Source organism: Chenopodium quinoa, unplaced genomic scaffold (genome assembly GCF_001683475.1).
Source record: "Chenopodium quinoa cultivar QQ74 unplaced genomic scaffold, ASM168347v1, whole genome shotgun sequence".
In the NCBI taxonomy this organism is placed as follows: Eukaryota; Viridiplantae; Streptophyta; class Magnoliopsida; order Caryophyllales; family Amaranthaceae; genus Chenopodium; species Chenopodium quinoa.
The window spans coordinates 1,316,049-1,332,316 of NW_018744100.1; the positions used below are offsets into that span (position 1 = coordinate 1,316,049).

General features: G+C 33.3%; 2 protein-coding genes and 1 long non-coding RNA gene across 3 annotated transcripts; all 3 read left to right on the plus strand.

Annotated features, from left to right (window-relative positions):
- The first annotated feature begins 368 nt into the window (after window positions 1-368).
- LOC110692376 lies at window positions 369-1,687 on the plus strand. Its single transcript, XR_002505448.1, has 3 exons — window positions 369-869; window positions 1,001-1,095; window positions 1,174-1,687. It is a non-coding gene; the product is annotated as an uncharacterized LOC110692376 (long non-coding RNA).
- Window positions 1,688-3,313: 1,626 nt separating this feature from the next.
- LOC110692359 (vinorine synthase-like) lies at window positions 3,314-6,967 on the plus strand. Its single transcript, XM_021869366.1, has 7 exons — window positions 3,314-3,334; window positions 3,442-3,456; window positions 3,802-3,832; window positions 3,972-3,990; window positions 4,115-4,281; window positions 5,150-5,728; window positions 6,294-6,967. Exons 1-7 carry the CDS (start codon window positions 3,314-3,316, stop codon window positions 6,818-6,820), a joined length of 1,359 nt encoding a protein of 452 aa, XP_021725058.1. The 3' UTR covers window positions 6,821-6,967.
- Window positions 6,968-13,706: 6,739 nt separating this feature from the next.
- LOC110692326 (vinorine synthase-like) lies at window positions 13,707-16,019 on the plus strand. The gene is made up of 2 exons (XM_021869339.1): window positions 13,707-14,733; window positions 15,301-16,019. Exons 1-2 carry the CDS (start codon window positions 13,815-13,817, stop codon window positions 15,816-15,818), a joined length of 1,437 nt encoding a protein of 478 aa, XP_021725031.1. The 5' UTR covers window positions 13,707-13,814; the 3' UTR covers window positions 15,819-16,019.
- Window positions 16,020-16,268: the final 249 nt, after the last annotated feature.

The window sequence follows — 16,268 nt, forward strand, 5'->3', positions numbered from 1 at the left end:
TCATAATTGATTGTTATTGCTTGATCACGCCCCTTTTTGCAGGTTTAAAGGGAATTTGTACTTGAAATCACGCCTAATAAGATAATTTTCTAGCATCCACTCATTACTACTTTGAATTACGCATGAATTTGGTCCTTCTGATCGGGCCGTGGGCAATAGCCTCGATTTCCCCGAATCAAATACACACTACTACATTTTCGATCAAATACAACGCCAAAAAATGAGCTATTGCAACGCCTTATCCAAATGTCGTGGCAATAGATAGCCTATTGCAACGGTATTTTTATTGTCGTTGCAATAGAGTAGGCTATTGCCACGGATATAAAACTAATGCTCTTAGAGGTAGAGCTATTTCCACGGCTCTAAAGAACCGTTGCAATAGCCTAGATATTTTAACAAAAATGAAAGCTAATGCAACGGTAGTGTTGTATAATGAAAATTTTAGCTAGGTTGAAGCGCGCATTGTTTCCTCTAATTTTTTCACCAAAATTTTGAACAAACACATTTTTACTTTTCTCACCCATTTTCTCCACTCATTCTCACAGTACCCATTCTCACCCTATTTCTCCATTTCCTCAATTTCCCCCAATTCTCCATTTTCTCAATTTCCCCCAATTCTCTAGTTTCCCCATCATCATCTCACATAAATAAGCAAGGTAAAACAAAAATTCTGAGGCCGATTTTGAGGTGAAAATCACGAAAAAATTCATTCAAAAATTTGATTTTTTTCGATTTCTAGGGTTTCGATTTGTAACTGTTGGCGGTGGTGGAGAGCAACGATGGTGAGTTTTGATTTGTAATTGATGGCGGTGGTGGAGAGTTTCTGAGCTAATGTCGCTCAAATTCCAGCTTCGTGCCCTGATCTTTGAGTAAGCCTTCTATCTTTATCTCTCTTTTTTCCTCTTTCTCGCTACTTTCTCTCCCCTTTCAATTATTGTTCCAATTTCGACAATTATACACTTAAAAAGTTTCAATCAATTGACTATTTAATGTTAATCAGGAACATCATCATCGTCCGTGGTAGTTGGTGAGAGTGATTTGCTAATTGTTGGACCTGGTGTTCTTGGTCGCTTGGTAGCTCAACAATGGAGTCAGGTATAATCGCTATTTCTATTGCATTTCTACCTCTCTTTCTTTCGTTTGTAAAACATTTAATTCCTCGAGAACTGTCAGGTTAATTTCTTTCGTTTGGGATTCTCGCCTTTATGTTCTTGCCAGGTTCCTTCTTTTATCTTTAATTTCTGATTTGGTTTGATTATTGGAAAATTGGTTGATTTTTAACTTGCAAATAAGTGTGCTTTTGGTTGTTTTGTTGGTTATGGTAATGCAAATGTTATGGTATAGGTAATGACAATAGATTACTATAGTTGGTGTTATAATGTCTAGTAACTGGTGCTTATTAAACTTCTGTCCTTTTTCCTGAGGCTTCTTGTATTATCATCTTCTTACATGTTGGGACAATTGCTACTAATGTCTCCAATCACAATATTTTCTTTGAACTAGAAATAGCTTACATGGGCTGATTGTTATTTCTGTATGGTTCTATGATTTTTATTGTCTTCTTGCACTTTCTGATAATGGCCATTGTGACGTGTTGCAATTCTTAGCAGAAATACAAGTGTATATATGTTAGTTTGTACACTCATCACTTGGCACTTGTCTCGTCTCAAATCAGATTTTTTTTATCTGTTTTAATCACAGTAATTATAACTGCTGTCTATATGAATTTGAGTTTACTGTTGGTTCAAGTTATTGTCATATTAATGGAAATTTGAGAATGATAATTATATTCATTATTTATGCTGCCGTAATTCACAATTGCAGAGTTTGCATAATTCATTTATTTGTATCAGCTAAATTTTATAGCTGCAATTATATTAGTGTCATAATTAGTATTTTATGGTAATACCTCCTGTCATTTGTGTATATAACATCCTTAGCAATTTTTATTTTACTAAACTAATGGGATCATTACCTATCAATAGCTAATTATATAACTGAAACCACCCTCCTAATCTTTCATTTTGTCTCCATGTAAACACTGAAACATAATTTCCATCCATTAGATAAATTTTTTGCGAATGTTACCTCTAGCTTTTTTTTTTCATTAATGAAATAAAATATGAATTCTCATAAATAGCTTTAAGTTAAAAATTGACATAAATAGCTTTTAGCTCTAGCTGAGGTGGAATTTATTAAGTAGCAATTTTGGTCGAGGATATGACTATATGTCTATATATGAAGTCTGATCGTATAACCGCCCTCCAAGGTGAGAGGCAATATATGGTGGATGGGAGTTGATGGCGCATCAAATAAAGGCTCCTAAGAAAGTGAAATTGAGGGGGTGTTCTGCATCTCAGTCCTTTATAAAAAAAATTCAAACTTGCTGGATCTTTGACCTTTGTACTGTTTCTTCTAGCTTTCAGGTTTCCCTCAGTTTCTGATTTCTAATTTTTTTTCTTTTGGAGATTTGGTTTCTAGGTCTTGTATACTATGGTCTTAGTTCATTTTTTTCTCTTTCCTTCCCCTTGTTTGGTGTTTATAATTTGTGAATTATTATGATTAGATGTTCAGATTTTTTTGTATGGAATTATGAATGTTACACAGATGGTGGACGTATTTGTTGTATTGGGCCGTGCTTCATTTTGGCAAGAGTTTTTGTTCAGTGCAAGAGAATCACAAAAAAGAGCAAATTAGTGAGTTATACAAGATTCTATACAAGGTTTGAGGAACTGCTAGTATACAACTTCTAATGTTGGATATGAGATAGGCCAATGTGCTAGCATGCCTCGTGTTCGCCGTGCTTGAAACAAGTTAAGAAATATTCGTTTGGGGGTGTTATGTCAGTAGATCCTTTCAGTAATTTTTATATACTGTTTGGTAAATTAGATTATTAAAGGAGGTTGACATACCATGTTTGTGCCATGTTCATGTCAACTTTTAAAAATAATATCCATACCCTCCGAACTGTGGTGACTGTGGTAAGGCTTGTGGCGGACTCATACTATGTCAGTCCATTTTACTATCATACTTGATTGACTTTCATGCCAGCCCGGCCCATGCCTACCTCTAATAAGTACCCCTCATTATACAGTGCGAATTAGAGATACCGTATTATATGTTGTTTGGTGTTATAGGATGTGCCTCATTTAAGCGTAGTGATTATGTGGATACGAAATAGAGACAGAAAATCAGTTACCAGTAAAGGTCCGACAGAATGAAAATCAGTTACTCCTTAGAGACATGTCTATATATGAATTAATTATTTTTATATATTATTTTTAAAATTCCACCTCAGCTACTCCATGAAAATATGACACTTGCTTATTCATTTGTAAGTACCCCGAAAGAAATTTAATAAGATATAGATGATGTCATTGACATATATTCACCGGTAACACTGCAAATTTGAATGAATACTGTTTTTTTATTGCATTGCAGGTTTGTTCTATATATGTATATCACTAACCCCTTGTGAGTTCTTGCTTAGTTTTTACTCTTGATTCCAAACTAAATTTAAAAACCGTTGCTCTTTATGCGTTTTAGGCAGCAGCTGCTGCTATTCTTCTTCGGCTTTAACTTTAACCTGTAGCAACATGTGAATAATTATCCTTTATTATTGATCTTGACTTTATTGTTTGTTGTAGCCACTATATCCTCCGGGTATTTTTTTACTTCTTTTTATTTCTCATTGAATTATATATGAGAAAAGAGGAATGATGGATGTTTATCTTCTTTTTTGATTTTGATGAAATTGGATTGTGTTTTTATAAGGTTTTTGGGTTTCTTTGATATATGCAGGTTGTAGGCCTGCTGGCTTCTGTTGTTCTGTGTTGCTAGCTGCTTGCTAGTCTCTGTTTGGTTGCCTGTGGGGCTGTTAGGTGCAGGCTGCTGTCGTGTAGGTTCAATTGGGCTGCCTGGTTGTTGTTGTTGTTTTTTCTGCCTGTCTCTGCTGTTTTGAGCTGTTGTAGGGTTGAAGAAGGCATCCTGGTTTGGACTTGCTTTTCCCTGTTTGATTCTAGTTTGTTGCCTACTTTCCATTGCTGTCTTGTTCTGGTTTTGGCTGGTTAATGCTGCTGTTGTTCCTTTTACTGATGTTGTTCTGCACTGTCAGCTACTGTACTGCTTTCTGCATGGTGCTGTGCATGCCTGGTTTTGGCTGCTGCTGTCGTTCTGCTGAGCTTGTTGATGTTGGGACAACTTGTTGTGTTGCTGGTCTCTACTGTTGCTGTTCATCTGCTAATGTTGGTCGCTTGCCTCTCAAAGATTGTAGTCGTTGTAGTTTTCTCAATTAATTTAATTAGTGAAATTTGATTTTGTAACTTTTCCCTTTAAGGGCAATAATGTACGTATTTCGCATTATAATTATTATATATAAATGATACTTTAATTTGTTTCTGTTAGCATATTTTAATTTGTACTGACTAATTATACATATATTATATTACCATCCCATCCCAACAAAAAAATAAAAATAAAATATCAATCCGTTGCAGTAGATACGTACTCCTATCATTGTATTAATTAGCTTCATCCGTTGCAATAGGTTCAATTTCATCATAATTATTAGTCAGTATTCTATTGCCACGGATAAGTTATGCCGTTGCAACAGGTATTGGTCTATTGCCACGGATCATTGGTGCCGTGGCATTAGGTGTCATATGTCGTTGCATTAGACCTATTGCAACGCCAGCAGATGCCACGATACATGGCTGTTGCATTAGGCCTAATGCCACGGATTTTGAAGCCTAATGCAACGGATTTGGGGGTTGCAATAGATCAGAAATGTAGTAGTGACAGGTTTGTCTTGTGATATGGTTAATCGGGATTTATGTGAAGAATTCAAAAAGAAGAAGTCATAGTGGAATTAAAAAGGATGGAGTTGATCGAAGAAAGCGGTTGGGCTTGATGGTATTTCTATTGAAATTTGGAGATGTTTGAGAGAAAGAGGAGTTGAATGGTTGATTAATTTTTTCAACAAAATTTTGGGATGTAATAAGAGTTTTTAGAGTGGAAGAAAAGTACTATAGTACTTTCGTATAAAAACAAAGGTGATGTCCAATATTATGCCAACTATTGAGGGATCAAACTAATGATCGACTCATACTATGAAAGTTTGAGAGCAAGTAGTGATAGAACAATTGTTAAGGAGAATTGTTAAGATCTTGGAAAACCTATTTGGCGCCTAAAAGATCGACTATTGAAGCAATCCATCTTCAATTTATCCCCGGCATTAATACTAGAATAGCATCAGCCTCGGAGGTAGTACCACTAGCTATTCAAGTCACTGTTTTTGGATGCGGTGGTGTGGCCGTCGGATCGCAATATCTTCACAAAACCTTTGATGGGGCTTCTTGGGGAAATTTTCTCAACACCTGGGCTGCTGTTGCTAATCATCAGGTAGATCAAAAGATTGTTAAGCCGGATTTTGCCACCGCAATCTCTCTCTTTCCTCCGTGTACCTGGGCTTCTAAGAGGAGTTCGAAGATCTTAACGACTCGAGCATTAGATAGAGGTAATCACGAGGACGAGGATGATGAAACTTGTGTTTTGAAAGCTTTAGTTTTTACTCCCGAAGCCATTGCTAAGTTGCAGGCTATGGCAAAGAGTGAGCTTGTATATAATCCAACTCGAATCGAAGCGCTTTCGGCCTTTATTTGGAAGCATGCCATGGCTGCTGCTGCTGCCGTCACCGCCGCCGCCTGCAAATCCAAGGTTAATGTGATCGGTGAGTACACTATATTCAACTTATTAAGTTTTTTTTTTTTTTTTTTTTTTTTTTTTTTTTTTTTTTTTTTCATTCATTCATTTTTAAAAGGATTATTGAATTATTAAGTCAGCAACGTGATCTGTAGTAACTCATTGGAGCCAAAAAAGTTTATTTGTAATGTCAAAAGATTTGTGGGAAGATGCACTGGTGGACCTCACTAGTGAAAGAGTGGGTCATTTTGAGATAATATAAGTTTATTTTCATGATAAAAAAAAAAAAAAAAAAAGTGTTTAAATAGTGGCATTTTTATAAATAATTCAATAGTTTTTATCAAATACGAATTTTATAAGTGTTAATTTATTTACAAAAATACCATGCAGACTGAGATATTTTATTGATTTATTTACAAAAATATCACTAAATAAACAATTTTTGTTTATCACGAAGATAATTTGGGACTCCCTCTTACTTTATATAGAAAATATGGTGCTTCTAAAAAGTAAACCTTTTTTTTTTTTTTTAATTACGTTATTCTATTAATCAATCCACTAAGACTGGTGTAACTTTTGTTGATCACAAACAGGTCCTTCGGTGTTGATTCATTCGGTGAACATACGTCCCCGAACCAATCCACCAATACCATCAACGGCAATTGGAAATTTGATAATTCATGCATATGCATCCTACAAAGAGGAGAATCAGCCTATATCAGCTGTGGATCTAAAGGATCTGGTTGCTGAAACTCGAAAGGGATTATCAGAAGCAAAGGATCCCGAGTTCTTAAGCAAGTTTAAAGGCGAGAAAGGGGCCAAAGCCATGCGCCAGCACAAGCAGAAGGTAGTAGATATTAGCAAAGATAAAAATATAAACACATACAAGTTCACTAGCTGGAGTAAACTCGATGTGTTACCAAACTTTGGATTTATAGGGATGCCTGTTTGGATTGGATTTACTGGTGGTAAATTAAGCTCATTGTTTAAAAATCTCATTACAATGATCGAGATTCCTGATTGTGGTGGGATTGAAATTTGGTTGATAATAGACAAGCAAGAGATGTCCGTCTTACAAACTAGTGCGGAATTCCTTGTATTTGCTTCCTTGATTTCTTGACCTTATTTCAAAATTGAGGCTCCCAACTTTTTCGCTTTATGTATTTGGGGGTATTAAGTGCTTATAATTTGAATAAAAATACTTTCAGTTATAACATAAATTACTTACCATTTGCCTGGTTTTTTTTTTTTTTTTTTTTTTTTTTTTTTTTTTTTTTTACTTTACGGGAACCATATGCCCTTTTTTTTTTTTTTTTTTTGACGGGAACCATATGCCTTATTTTTTGTTACATTTTACTCGTATGTATATTTTTTTTATAATAATATTTCTCTTCTAATTAACCATGAAATTTCTCTTAAAAATGTTTCCTGTGGCTTTCTGGTTTTGTTGTTGTCGAAATATTTCCTAAAATTCCATAAAAATATAATTTTTCCGTTTTTTAAGTGTCCTACCACCTAAAAACGCAGTGTTTTTTTTTTAAAGTGTCCCATTAACAAATATGGAAACCCCACTTACATTATATATTATTTCTTTCTCTTTCCTTTGACCCCACTATCATTTTATAATGTTTCTCCCTTACACATTATACCTAGTGGTCCCACATTTATATTTCTCTCTTTTATTTTTCCAAATTTTTTATTATAGCCATACCCACTTATATATTATTTTACCCTTTTGCCTAAAACTCCACGCACACTTCTGTGGGACACTAAAAAACGAAGGGGTGGACACAAGATTGGATGAGGTTTAGAGAAAGCCAAGTTGAAGTGTCTTTAGGACAATCCATGAGCACATGAGTAGTTGTTTCAGGGATACCAGGGCAGAAGATACAAGAATTAGAAGAGATAATATGTCTCTGAGCTAGATGGCTGCTACTTCCTCCGTTTTTAAATACTTGCTCTACTTTTTATTTTCGGTCGTTTTTGAATACTTGCTCCATTTCCTTTTTTGGAAAGCTTTTACAATATTTAATTCATTTCTCTCAACTAGTGGACCCAACATAAATAATATTTTACAAATTTTATATTCTCTCTTCTCAAATTCTCTCAACTACTTTTGCTTTTTACAATTTTTTATTCTTCACCTACCCCACTACCTCCCTGTTTTATTACTTTCTCCAATTTCTCCTAAAACTCCGCGCATGGAGAAATAAAACAAGTATTTAAAAACAGAGGAAGTAGTAGGCAGCCTATTCCACGAACAAAGCGGCATATAGAGTTTGTTTACTTTGCAGGATTGCTATTGAGTAGTTCTCATCTTTAATTTGTTCTTATGAAAAATGTGCTAATATCCTATAGTAGCAACGATACATTAGTAATCCATTTGTTTTGCTTTGCTTTGATTGATCACCAAAATGATAAATTGCTTTCCTTTGTATGCTAGCAGAATATGATATTCAAAGTGTAAAGAAAGAACAAGAGTATATATATATATATATATATAAACGGACAAATTACTTAATTAAATTTTACCATCAATGAAAAGAAAGTAATAAGTCACTACAGTTTAAATTTATAGCATAATTCATTCATTTATCTAGCTAATTTTCTCAAATAACGTGCCAAAAAAGCGTGTTGTAAGTATAAAAAACAGAGAAAGTAGATTTTTGTTATACATATTTTTGCATTTTATATTAAATAGTTATATTCAACTAATTAATAATTAAATTAATTTTTGAAAGGATTTTTGTTGAAAATAGACTAATAAAACCTAAAATTTCTGAGAAACTGCCTAATAGATTTTTTTTGTAAGAAACTACTTGACTAATAAAAGGTAAAATGTTGTAAATAGACTACTTTGGCCGGATTTCCACCATTGACCTAATTTTTCGACGTTGACCCACCGCAAAACACCCCAGAAACCACCTGCTTTCATCTCTGGCCAAAACCAACACACCCCGCTTGAAACTACCTCCACCAAGCCGGAACACCATCAAACACCAAAGAGGGTAGTTTTGGGGGGTGTTTTGTGATGGGTCAACGCCGCTGGAAAATTGGTTAATGGTAGAAATTCGGCCAAAGGTAGTCTTTTACAACATTTTACTATTTATTAGGTAGTTTCTCACAACATTTTTTTATTAGATACTTTCTCACAAAATTTGGATTTTATTAGATAGTTTTGGATTTTATTAGATAGTACCTTTTTGAAAATTACTGACTAGTATACAAGAGTGTTGCATAAAATTCTTTTTACTCCGTAATTAACATTACGAAGTATTATATTTCATCGTGGACTATACTTTATGCATCTAAATCTTGCTTGCTTTATATTTGCACCACTTAAAGCGCATAAATCTAGATTAATGAAAGTTGCCTAACGTATTTTTATACTTTTTTACAAAACACAAAGCATTGTCATTTAGGGTTCAGAGTATAAAGCATGATTAGAGTCATACGCTTTTTTGTGGATTGATTCGTTCTGTCTTTGTTGCTTTATTTGTTGGTTAGAGAAAAAAGTATGGAATATACATATATATATATATATACACATACACATTACAGAGAAGAACTCTATCAGGCCGGAACCTCTCACGGAGAGTATATATATATATATATATATATATATATATATATATATATATATATATATATATATATATATATATATATATATATATATATATATATATATATATATATATATATATATATATTATTTGCAATACACTAGTTTGCGCGTGCAGTTTAATGAAGGTATAGCTAGGTAAACGGACAAATTACTTAATAAAATTTTACCATCAATGAAAAGAAAGTAATAAGTCACTACAGTTTAAATTTATTGCATAATTCATTCATTTATCTAGTCTAATTTTCTCAAATAACGTGCCAAAAAAGCGTGTTGTAAGTATAAAAAACATAGATTTTTGTTATACATATTTTTGCATTTTATATTAAATAGTTATATTCAACTAATTAATAATTAAATTAATTTTTGAAAGGATTTTTGTTGAAAATAGACTAATAAAACCTAAAATTTCTGAGAAACTGCCTAATAGATTTTTTTTGTAAGAAACTACTTGACTAATAAAAGGTAAAATGTTGTAAATAGACTACTTTGGCCGGATTTCCACCATTGACCTAATTTTTCGACGTTGACCCACCGCAAAACACCCCAGAAACCACCTGCTTTCATCTCTGGCCAAAACCAACACACCCCGCTTGAAACTACCTCCACCAAGCCGGAACACCATCAAACACCAAAGAGGGTAGTTTTGGGGGGTGTTTTGTGATGGGTCAACGCCGCTGGAAAATTGGTTAATGGTAGAAATTCGGCCAAAGGTAGTCTTTTACAACATTTTACTATTTATTAGGTAGTTTCTCACAACATTTTTTTATTAGATACTTTCTCACAAAATTTGGATTTTATTAGATAGTTTTGGATTTTATTAGATAGTACCTTTTTGAAAATTACTGACTAGTATACAAGAGTGTTGCATAAAATTCTTTTTACTCTGTAATTAACATTACGAAGTATTATATTTCATCGTGGACTATACTTTATGCATCTAAATCTTGCTTGCTTTATATTTGCACCACTTAAAGCGCATAAATCTAGATTAATGAAAGTTGCCTAACGTATTTTTATACTTTTTTACAAAACACAAAGCATTGTCATTTAGGGGTCAGAGTATAAAGCATGATTAGAGTCATACGCTTTTTTGTGGATTGATTCGTTCTGTCTTTGTTGCTTTATTTGTTGGTTAGAGAAAAAAGTATGGAATATACATATATATATATATATACACATACACATTGCAGAGAAGAATTCTATCAGGCCGGAACCTCTCACGGAGAGTATATATATATATATATATATATATATATATGTATATATATATTATTTGCAATACACTAGTTTGCGCGTGCAGTTTAATGAAGGTATAGCTAGGTAAACGGACAAATTACTTAATAAAATTTTACCATCAATGAAAAGAAAGTAATAAGCCACTACAATTTAAATTTATAGCATAATTCATTCATTTATCTAGTCTAATTTTCTCAAATAACGTGCCAAAAAAGCGTGTTGTAAGTATAAAAAACAGAGAAAGTAGATTTTTGTTATACATATTTTTGCATTTTATATTAAATAGTTATATTCAACTAATTAATAATTAAATTAATTTTTGAAAGGATTTTTGTTGAAAATAGACTAATAAAACCTAAAATTTCTGAGAAACTGCCTAATAGATTTTTTTTGTAAGAAACTACTTGACTAATAAAAGGTAAAATGTTGTAAATAGACTACTTTGGCCGGATTTCCACCATTGACCTAATTTTTCGACGTTGACCCACCGCAAAACACCCCAGAAACCACCTGCTTTCATCTCTGGCCAAAACCAACACACCCCGCTTGAAACTACCTCCACCAAGCCGGAACACCATCAAACACCAAAGAGGGTAGTTTTGGGGGGTGTTTTGTGATGGGTCAACGCCGCTGGAAAATTGGTTAATGGTAGAAATTCGGCCAAAGGTAGTCTTTTACAACATTTTACTATTTATTAGGTAGTTTCTCACAACATTTTTTTATTAGATACTTTCTCACAAAATTTGGATTTTATTAGATAGTTTTGGATTTTATTAGATAGTACCTTTTTGAAAATTACTGACTAGTATACAAGAGTGTTGCATAAAATTCTTTTTACTCCGTAATTAACATTACGAAGTATTATATTTCATCGTGGACTATACTTTATGCATCTAAATCTTGCTTGCTTTATATTTGCACCACTTAAAGCGCATAAATCTAGATTAATGAAAGTTGCCTAACGTATTTTTATACTTTTTTACAAAACACAAAGCATTGTCATTTAGGGTTCAGAGTATAAAGCATGATTAGAGTCATACGCTTTTTTGTGGATTGATTCGTTCTGTCTTTGTTGCTTTATTTGTTGGTTAGAGAAAAAAGTATGGAATATACATATATATATATATACACATACACATTACAGAGAAGAACTCTATCAGGCCGGAACCTCTCACGGAGAGTATATATATATATATATATATATATATATATATATATATATATATATATATATATATATATATATATATATATATATATATTATTTGCAATACACTAGTTTGCGCGTGCAGTTTAATGAAGGTATAGCTAGGTAAACGGACAAATTACTTAATAAAATTTTACCATCAATGAAAAGAAAGTAATAAGTCACTACAGTTTAAATTTATTGCATAATTCATTCATTTATCTAGTCTAATTTTCTCAAATAACGTGCCAAAAAAGCGTGTTGTAAGTATAAAAAACATAGATTTTTGTTATACATATTTTTGCATTTTATATTAAATAGTTATATTCAACTAATTAATAATTAAATTAATTTTTGAAAGGATTTTTGTTGAAAATAGACTAATAAAACCTAAAATTTCTGAGAAACTGCCTAATAGATTTTTTTTGTAAGAAACTACTTGACTAATAAAAGGTAAAATGTTGTAAATAGACTACTTTGGCCGGATTTCCACCATTGACCTAATTTTTCGACGTTGACCCACCGCAAAACACCCCAGAAACCACCTGCTTTCATCTCTGGCCAAAACCAACACACCCCGCTTGAAACTACCTCCACCAAGCCGGAACACCATCAAACACCAAAGAGGGTAGTTTTGGGGGGTGTTTTGTGATGGGTCAACGCCGCTGGAAAATTGGTTAATGGTAGAAATTCGGCCAAAGATAGTCTTTTACAACATTTTACTATTTATTAGGTAGTTTCTCACAACATTTTTTTATTAGATACTTTCTCACAAAATTTGGATTTTATTAGATAGTTTTGGATTTTATTAGATAGTACCTTTTTGAAAATTACTGACTAGTATACAAGAGTGTTGCATAAAATTCTTTTTACTCCGTAATTAACATTACGAAGTATTATATTTCATCGTGGACTATACTTTATGCATCTAAATCTTGCTTGCTTTATATTTGCACCACTTAAAGCGCATAAATCTAGATTAATGAAAGTTGCCTAACGTATTTTTATACTTTTTTACAAAACACAAAGCATTGTCATTTAGGGGTCAGAGTATAAAGCATGATTAGAGTCATACGCTTTTTTGTGGATTGATTCGTTCTGTCTTTGTTGCTTTATTTGTTGGTTAGAGAAAAAAGTATGGAATATACATATATATATATATATATATATATATATATATATACACATACACATTACAGAGAAGAACTCTATCAGGCCGGAACCTCTCACGGGTCCTTCTGACACGAAATAGCAGGTTAGACACTTTAGAAGTGGAAGGAAGGGTAAGGAAATCTCACCCTAAAGTGCCACTAATGGGGTTTGATTCCACCCCAAGCATGAATATTGTATGCTAAGCAGAATTGCTTAAAAATCTCGCAAAATTATACTCATGGGGTACAATACGGGGCTTTTAAGTTTGCGAGTGCATAATAAGTAGGTACCCAAAACAGGTTTGGGCCGAACCCGTCATGAGTGTCCACCTCAAAGCCTCTTAGCCTTATAAAGTGGATACAACTTTCTTGTTTCTTCAATGTGGGATCCACGCACTTTCCAACACTCTTACACTCTTTTAATATAGAACAACTATTTCACTTACATGTAGGTTTGCTCATATGCTCAACAGAATATTAGATACCTATTAACAAGTTTTTTCGAGAATCAACATTGCACAATATTACTCCCTCTATTTTTTATAAAATACATTATTTTCCTAATATGGGTATATTTATTTTAAATGCATAACTTCTTTATTTGGTAACATTATACTATAATTTATCATTTCACTCTTTTATTTTAAACCTAACTTAAATTATTTTATCATTTTTTTCTCTCATGGTCCCTACTTAAATAGTAAATAAATCTACTCTCTCTCACATACTTTCTTTTTTTATGGTCTCCATTTTAGTTTTACTATAATCAATTATTCATCCATTCACAATAATATATTAATCTCATAAAACTTTGTGCATTCATAAGTGATGCATATAAAAAATCGGAGGGAATAATTTTCTTCAAGCTTATAAGGTTAGGGCCGGGGGCAAGCATTGGACATCGCAATATTGGATGGAAATGGAGTTAGAAATGGAAACAATCTCAACCGAAATTATCAAACCATCAACTCCTACACCTTCACAACTCAAAACATTCAAGCTTTCTCTTCTTGATCAATTCTTCCATTTCACTTATGTACCCCATGTCCTCTTCTATAACCCTCCTCCTCCGCTCGAAAATGGTACAAAAAATGATCAAAAAATGACATCATATTTAAAAGATTCACTCTCTAAAACTCTCTCTTTATTCTACCCTCTTGCTGGTAGGCTTACCATGGACGAATCATCAATCGATTGCAACGACAAAGGAATATCCTTTGTCGAAACTCGAGTTCTCAATTGCTCCCTCAGTACCTTCCTAGAGGCTTCCAACCGCGTTGATTTGATTGGTCGCTTCCTATCTGAAACTATATATGATGATCAAACAATTGGCAATAATAATAATAATAGGCATGAAACGACGACGGTCACAGAACTTGTGCCACTAGCAATACAAGTGAGTATTTTCAATTGTGGTGGGTTTGCTATTGGTAGCCAATGGCTTCACAAGGTCTGTGACGCGGTTTCATGGGGAAATTTCCTCAAGAATTGGGCTGCCATTGCGACAGGGCTAAAAGCGAATGTCACATCTTCCGAATTTGCTACCGCCATCTCTCTTTTTCCTCCGTGTGACTTGATCCTACCCTCAGGAATGAAGCCTAGAACACTTAAGCCTCCAGATGACGCCCTTAAAACGGGTCGTGGTGGCTGCATTGTCCGATCATTTTTGTTTACCCCTCAAGCAATTAATGCTTTACAAGCTCTGGCTATAAGTGAACATGTACCTAATCCTACCCGCGTTGAGGTTGTGTCTGGATTCATTTGGAAGCATGCCATGGTGGCGGTGGCTACTACTGCTAATGCTCCCTTGTGTAATTCAGTTCCATCTATCTGTAAGTATATTATCTAATAAGTATTAGCCATGCTTCAATTCCATGATCTAACGTCTCTATTAAAAATACTTCCTTAATAAATTAGGAGTAATTCCCTGTTCCTCATGGGGTACGTGTCAAGAGCAGAGAGGTCCACCCAAAATTGACGGGCGGTCCCCACTAGTGAAAAACATCACATTATTTTCCAAAATGCCATTATGAGGAACAAAAGTGTTCCTCATGATGAGAAACTGGGGCTCCCTCATAAATTAGGGTCTATTCTCTTCACCTTAACTATGATTGTTACTTTGTTAGTATATAATGTATGGTATTTAATTTTTTATTATTAAAAATAAGTATTCAATAATGTATATATGTTAGAATTGATAAGATAGAACTAATTAAAGGTATTGAAACTTATTTACTTGATTAAACTTATTTAAAAAGTATTTTTAAGGTAAAGAGAACTCATCCTTACTTATTTTTCTTCTTACGAGTCCGTAATAAATTTAAAGACATTATTATTGGTCTTAATTTTACGCTAAACCTAGTGTGATTGAGTTTGCGTAATTGTTATACTCCAAACAGGTTCCTCAGCTATCAGCCATGCAGTAAACATGCGCCCGCGCACCAATCCCCCGCTATCATCAGCATGCTTCGGAAATTTGATAATTGATGCTATTGCACACTCTGAAGGCGAAAATGAAGCTAGCCAAAGAAATATAGAGCTCCCAGACTTGGTTACTCGGATCCGAAACGGGCTAGCACCGTTCAAGGATGCGGAGTTTCTAAGCAAGTTTCAAGGAGAGGGAGGGGCTCAAGTTATGGGTAATTACAAGAAGAAATTAAAGGATCAAAATGATAGCATAACAACATATAAGTTCACTAGTTGGAGTAAACTTGATATGAAACCAGATTTTGGATTCGGGTTGCCGGTTTGGGTCGCTTTTACCGGAGGTAGACTCAGCTCCTCATTTAAGAATCTCATTCCTTTAATAGAGACATTAGATCATGGAATTGAAGCATGGCTAATACTAGATGAGCAACAAGGGTCTGTTTTGCAATCTGACCCCGACTTTCTTCAATTTGCTTCTCCTATTTCATGATGTCAAATATAATTTATAGGCCTATAATTGGCTATTTGCTTTAATTTGAGATTCATCGTTATTGTTACGACTTTTCAATTTTCAGTTTTTTATTTTTAAAGAACTACTGTACAATAAACAAGCTATCGGAAATTGTAGTTTCTTACAGTTTTCAACATCATCTATACAAGCACGATAAATCCATAAAATAACTTTTTATCATATGCTTTTTCTCCCAAATTATTTTTTATATATATATTCTTATATTTTTTTCATTTATTGCAATATTTTGATCATACAGAGTTTTATGCAATTGATTTAAATTTGTTAAAATATTGTTTAGTGGGGTTTGTTTGGAATTAAAAATATATATATATATATATATAAAAAAAAGCGATAGTGGATGAATAATTATTTATGCAAAAGGAAATGATATGAAAAAAAGAGAAGTATTAAAGTATAAATGCAAAT

Bases quoted from the DNA above. Each gene is read 5' to 3' on its own strand.
- LOC110692359 (XM_021869366.1), top strand. From the start codon at position 3,314: ATGACACTTGCTTATTCATTT. The intron at 4,282-5,149 runs GTTTTCTCAATT...ACAATTGTTAAG, and splicing joins CAAAGATTGTAGTCGTTGTA to GAGAATTGTTAAGATCTTGG. The intron at 5,729-6,293 runs GTGAGTACACTA...GATCACAAACAG, and splicing joins ATCCAAGGTTAATGTGATCG to GTCCTTCGGTGTTGATTCAT.
- LOC110692326 (XM_021869339.1), top strand. From the start codon at position 13,815: ATGGAAATGGAGTTAGAAATGGAAACAATCTCAACCGAAATTATCAAA. The intron at 14,734-15,300 runs GTAAGTATATTA...TACTCCAAACAG, and splicing joins TAATTCAGTTCCATCTATCT to GTTCCTCAGCTATCAGCCAT.